General features: G+C 36.5%; 1 protein-coding gene and 1 long non-coding RNA gene across 2 annotated transcripts in view; both read left to right on the forward strand.

The window, feature by feature from the left end:
* Window positions 264-3,093, forward strand: LOC107608170. The gene is made up of 5 exons (XR_001612745.2): window positions 264-445; window positions 538-592; window positions 680-828; window positions 2,569-2,647; window positions 2,839-3,093. It is a non-coding gene; the product is annotated as an uncharacterized LOC107608170 (long non-coding RNA).
* Window positions 4,063-6,363, forward strand: part of LOC107610150 (DNA-3-methyladenine glycosylase 1) — a 3,590-nt gene continuing 1,289 nt past the window's right edge. Inside the window, exons 1-3 of the mRNA XM_016312237.2 lie at window positions 4,063-4,665; window positions 5,960-6,101; window positions 6,221-6,360. Of these exons, the coding sequence (XP_016167723.1) occupies window positions 4,257-4,665; window positions 5,960-6,101; window positions 6,221-6,360 (691 nt within the window). The 5' untranslated portion in view covers window positions 4,063-4,256. The remainder of the gene's footprint in view (window positions 4,666-5,959; window positions 6,102-6,220; window positions 6,361-6,363) is intronic.

Consider the following 6,363-nt stretch of genomic DNA (forward strand, 5'->3'; position numbering starts at 1 on the left):
GCTGATTACGTATTATTGTTCATATTGGTTATTGTAAATCCTACTATAATCAGTAAATAATTAGTCAATAAATTGAATTTTAATTAGAAAATTTAAAAATGAAGATCTAATATCAAAATAGAATAGAGCTCTTCAAAACAAAAATTTTGACACCAATTTTAAAAAATTTGGCCCAAAATTAGACCGGATGTACCGAATCGATTGAACCGAACTCAAACCGGACCCGTGGGTCCAACCGGACCCATAACTTAAAAGGTGCAGGGCCATCTCCTTCCCCATTCAGCTAAAGAGCACGCTGAATACAGCAAGGGGGAGAGGAGAGCTCCAAACCCTCACAACCCTTTAATCCACCATAACTTTCTTGTTTGAGCTCCGATTGTCACACCATTCGCGACCACGCGTCCAACGCTTCAAGCTCTACGTTTCCATCGGATCAATTTCATGGGTAAGCCTCAATTCTATTTTAGATTCTCTACCCCCTTTCTATGTGTGAAATTGAGCCCTTGTGATGAGACTTTACCCAATTTGGTGTTTTAGGTTCGTTTTAGCTTGCGAAGCTTATCGGGTTTGAGTTGCTCTGCGCGTGGGTAAGGTAAAGAGACCGAAACCGTATCTAAGAATCTGAATTGGTGTATTAGATATTGAATTGGGTATATATATATGTTGTATATTGTATTAGGTGGTGTGTTGTAATTGGAACTTGGCACTGTGGACGTTTGGAGGCTTGGTGGATGATTGGTGCTAAGATTTTGGTTGATTTCTCAAGCTAGAGGGGCTGTGTGTGTGACTAGTGTGGCTGCCTTAGATCAAACGTGATGATCGGCCAAGGTATGGTTTAGGTTTCGCGCATTTAATATGTAAGGCTCTGTGAAAATTTAGGCTAGAGAACTATAGGATAAGTTGAAGTGGTTAAATGTGTTAAACGATTAGTCTTTATGATATTGATGGATAAATTGATGTTGGACATGTGTTAAGGAATATGGTGAATTTATAATGTCTTCTTGGTGTTTGGTTATAATTGAGTAATCAATAATGTGGATTGGATGTGTATATATATATATATATATAATAATGATGATTGATGGAGGATTTATGATTATGGCAACATAATGGTATGGTTGAGATTGAGTGGTGTTTATTTGAATTTGTTGGCATTGATATAATGAATAATGATGTGATGATGGTTGGAGAATTTTATGGTAATGACAATATCAATATGTGTATATAGAATAATATGTTAGTTTGTGATTAAAACTTGTAAAGTTGGATTAAAATGAGATGTTAATGAGCTAAGGATTGTTGTGCTATTGTTGAGGGCAAATATATTGATGGATATGAATATGTTGAATTGAGTGGGAATGGATTTTGAAAAGAGAATGAGGTTTGAAGTTTTTTTGAAAAACTTAGTTTTCGGCCGAACTTCGGCGGTTCATAACTGGAGCCTCAAATTTTGGTTGGAGGTGAAATTTGTTTCAACTCAAAGATGGTTTTGTAAACTTTTGAACGGTATAAATTTTGTAAAAAATAGAATTTTGTAGCAAAAGTTATGACGTCAGAAGTTTAGGTATGAATTATGTGTTATGCAGGAGGATTTAATAATTTCTAGGCATTGTGCAGCTTTCTGGGTGAACGGTGTTTTTTTTAACATCGTACGCCCACGCGTACGCGTGGCATGGTATTTTAAACTACGCATGCACGAGTAGCCCATGCGTGCGCGTGATGAGCCAACATGCATGACCACGGGTACGCATGACCCACGTGTACACGTGACATGATGTTCTCACCTACGCGTACGGATGGTAAGGGAATGCGCGCGCGTGCTACCTTTCCATGCTACCACGCGTACGCATGGCCTACGCGCATGCGTGGCCCCTGCTTCCTGCGAAACTAGATTTTTGTGTTTTAAACCAGATTTTTGACTTCTAAACCTCCATTTTCATCCTTTTTAGACATAAGGTATAGTACTAAGTCCAGTAGCTAGTTCAAGCTAGGGAAATAAGGTAACTTGAGAATGAAGAAAGGGAAAAACATAAGGAGTTATAAGAAAAAGAGGTAGATATTAAATGAAGTTATTATGCCATGGCTATGATGAATGATTATATAATGATTATGAATATTAAACGGCTTATGAATTAATGATATCTGAGATACGAGTTTTCCTGGGTGACAGAACTGTGGCTTGCCACCACGTGTTCTAGGTTGAAACTCGATATTCTATTGACCTACGTCGTAAGGGTGACCGGGCACGTATAAATTCCCGAGAATGGATATCTCCCATTGAGTGAGATATGAATAAATGATTGTATAAATGATGAATCAATGTGAAATCTATTCATAGACTCATGGGGATGCACGACGGGGGATAGTCTAAGGTTTTCGGACTTGTCGGGCTGGCTGGATAACCGACAGATGAGCCTCATCAGCCATAGGATAAGCATACATCATGTGCATTTGTTTGTTTTGTCTGCTATGCATTACCTGGGATTGCCTAACTGAATATATATCATGCTACCTGTTATATTTGCTATTTGCACTATCTGCTTCTTACTTGTGCGTGAATTTGTTTAGTTGCTTGTCTCTACTGAATCATGGATGATGGAGGAGCGGAAGAAGGGTGGATTGGTTAGGTGTTAATGATATGATTAAAGTAAGTAAGTTTAGGGCACCTAAGTCACCTACCCCTTTTATGGCTTCTGCTTAGAGTTTAAGTTTTATAACTGCTTGCTGGAGTTCTAGGATTGCCTCTGGCATTCCCAGGATCTTATATATTATATGCGTAGCACCTTTACCATGCTAAGAACCCCTGGTTCTCACCCCATACTGGGTTGTTATTTTCAGATGCAGGTCGAGAGGCTCCTCGCTAAGCGTCTGGATTCCTGAAGCGGAGTAGTCCCTGGGTTATTTGGGATTTTCAGTTTGTATATGTATGTATATATGTACTAGCTTGCTCTCCAAGAAACTTAATTATTTTGTTCCTCATAGAGGTTGAGGGAGAATTAGGATCTGATTTCTGTATTTTGAGTATTTACCCGTTTTTCAAGACTCCTAGTATATTATGTTTTTTCACTATTATAAGTAAATATTTTATGATTAGAGGTCTGTAACACCACACTACCTCTGTTCTACGACTTAAGCGTAAAATTCTGTGTAATAGAGTGTTACAGTTATCAAATAATACTATTTTTAATGTTACTTTTTTTTTTATTCATTTTGAGAGATGGATATTATATAAGTCACTTTTCTGTATACTTTTCTTATATATTTTTCACTTTTAATTTTTGAAATTTATTTTTTATGATATAAAAGAAAGATTTAAAAAATGTAAATAAAAAATATTACATATATCAATTTTTTGAAACACACATAATGGTCTAGTCTTTACCTTGGCAAGTGACTAAGATAGATGTGTCTTTATCAGAAAGAATTAATCCCTCAATAAAATTCATATCGAAAGTGATAGTTATAGAAAATCTAGGGTATGAGATGAAATGTTTAATTTTACTGCACTAAGGTAGTGTTTGTTTTGAAGTACTGAAATAGAGATCGAGAGATTGAAACTCCGTATCATATTTGTTGGTTCAAAGACTGGTACTCAAATTTCTGTCTTTATTTCCAAAATTTCAATATTTCAGTACCTCCAAAAAGTGGAGACGCAGAGGACTGAAATTTTTAGAGACGAAGACTGAAACTTTAATAATATTTTATACTTAAAATACCCTCATTTCAATTAATTAATTCTAATTTTATCTTTTATGCAAATTAAATTAGAACTTCATTCTTGTTTCAAATTCTATCTCCCACTTTGCACCAATCTCTGTCTCTCAGTCTCAATCTTTCAGCCTTTTATAGTGACGTTGCATTTAAATTAAATTAATGAGATGAATTTGTTGTGATAAGTTTTTGTTTGCTTGGTTGTTAGTTGGTTTTATAGTGGGCAGTGACCAGCGCACCTAGCCGTTGGGTAATATTTAGCTACCGAACACAAACCAATACGTGGCGAATTGGTGAGTGAATGAACGCTTTGGATTCTTTTTCTTAACGGTAAGCAACCTTCCAAAATACACCACAGCATTCCATTCTTAAACGTTACCGAACAACGTAACAAGAGAAGGTAATAGAACTCTGACTGTGACCCTTTGCCTAATGCCTTAGCTCACTACTACCTCCACTATCCCTTCCCTTATATGAAACCCTCCTCCTCATAAAAACTTAACCGCTTAAAATTTCAAAAGAAATTAATTAATAAGATATTAGCAATGCCTATGGCCACAAAGCCAACTCAGTCACGTGCTAATCCCAAACCTGCTTCCTCAGAAGTAGCGAGAGCCGTTCTGAAACCGGGTGGGAACAGAGTTGTTGCAGTAGCTGAACACCCCACCAAAGTGAAGATAACGAAGAAGAAGCCGCCGCCATCACCACCCAAGGACGAGGAGGTGGTGGCACCGCCAAAAATTGAAGAGTCGGTTGTCCGAGGTAACGTGTCAGTGGACAGCACGTGCTCCTCGGATTCCTCCTTGTCTGGTTCGAGCAATAAAAACAACAGCAACAAAAACAATAGTGTAGTAAAGAGGAAGAGGAGAGTGAATAATGCCACCTTTATTTCTCAATCCCCCAAGCCCTCATCAGGACCGCCCAAGAGGTGTGACTGGATCACTCCAAATGCTGGTTAGTCCTGACTCTATACTTCCTCACCTTAAATTACCTGTTGTTCACTTTTTCAAGAAATGTACTAGAGGATTAGATTAGATTCTTGCTTTTAGAAGGATGACTTAGAATGCTTTTAATCCAGTTGAATGGATATGTCATCATTGTCGGTTTGTTTTATCAAACATTGCGACCTTTTATTTTCTTCCATGTCTGCATGAACTTGAGTATACAAATTTTCAGAACAGGCATAAATATGTGTCGATTAAATGGATGAGAAAGTGCAGGGGTCCACACTTTTGTTAAAATCTAGTCAGCACTTAACTATTAAAATAAAAATGATTAATCCTATACCATTAAATGTTATCTCTATACCATTAGATGTTATCTCACATTATTAAAAATATTAATGATGACTAATTAATGGCTAAACATCACAAATTCTGCTGCCCTAACACTCCTCTAAATGGATAACATTCATGTTCTTTATAGTCTGTGTGCTTAGCATTATTATAAATTGTGTCTTCAACAATAATAATAATAAAGCAGGGGATAATGTTAGGTAGGGCTGGAAGTGAGTCAAGCCAGCTCATGAGCCAGCTCGAGCTCGACTCGTTAATAGCTCGATAAGCTAAGCTCGTGAGCTGGTGAGCCAAGCTTGAGCCTGAAATTGAGCTCATAAATTAAATGAGCCGTTAAGAAATAAGCTCGATTGTTAATGAGTCGAGCCGTGAGCCAAGCTCAATTTTCGTGAGCCGAGCTTGAGCTTGGTCTAACTCGGCTCAACTCGGCTCACTTCCAGCCCTAATGTTAGGTAACCAAAATATCATAGACAATAAATAAAAATATATAATCAATAACATTTGTATTTTAAAAAAGTGTGAATTACGAAACTTTTTGTTTTTGATATTAGAGTGATAATGGTGTTTTTTTGAAATATGAACTGTTGGAGTGTTATTATTCTCAACTGTGGAACTGTTTAATTAGAGAAGTAGAAATTAGACCGTTCGATTTGTTAAAGGTACAGAAATCAGACCGTCTGATTTGTAAAGATACAGAAATTAGACCATCTAATTTGTGAGATGTATAGAAATCGGACCGTTCAATTTGTGTTAAAAAAAATAAAAAATTTTGAGCTACAGAATCTAGTTATAATAACATATGCTTTCTATCTTATGGCATATCTATTAGCCATTGTTTGCTTGTTATTATTAGTATTACTATGCTACATTACAACAAACTTTAGATGTTAATCCTTGTCGTGCATATTACTATCAAACTGACTAATTGAGAAATGTTATTTATTTGTTACCAGACCCTCGGTATACTGCTTTCCATGATGAAGAATGGGGTGTTCCAGTTATTGATGATAAAAAGCTATTTGAGCTTTTAGTCTTTTCACAAGCATTAGCAGAATATAGCTGGCCAGCTATTCTTAACCAAAGACACATATTTAGGCATGTCTATCTCTATATTTACTACATGATAATGTTTCACAAACCATGACATGACATTACTCAACATATCATCACCATGGCATAATTACTTATCGATACATTATTATTATGTGTGACAGGAAGCTTTTTGAAAATTTTGAACCATCATCAGTTTCAGAGTTTACTGATAAGAAGTTGCTAACACTGAAAATAAACGGCAGCTCATTGTTATCAGAACCAAAGCTCCGCGCTATTGTGGAAAATGCCAAGCAAATACTTAAGG

Source organism: Arachis ipaensis, chromosome B07, assembly GCF_000816755.2.
Source record: "Arachis ipaensis cultivar K30076 chromosome B07, Araip1.1, whole genome shotgun sequence".
Classification (NCBI taxonomy): Eukaryota; Viridiplantae; Streptophyta; class Magnoliopsida; order Fabales; family Fabaceae; genus Arachis; species Arachis ipaensis.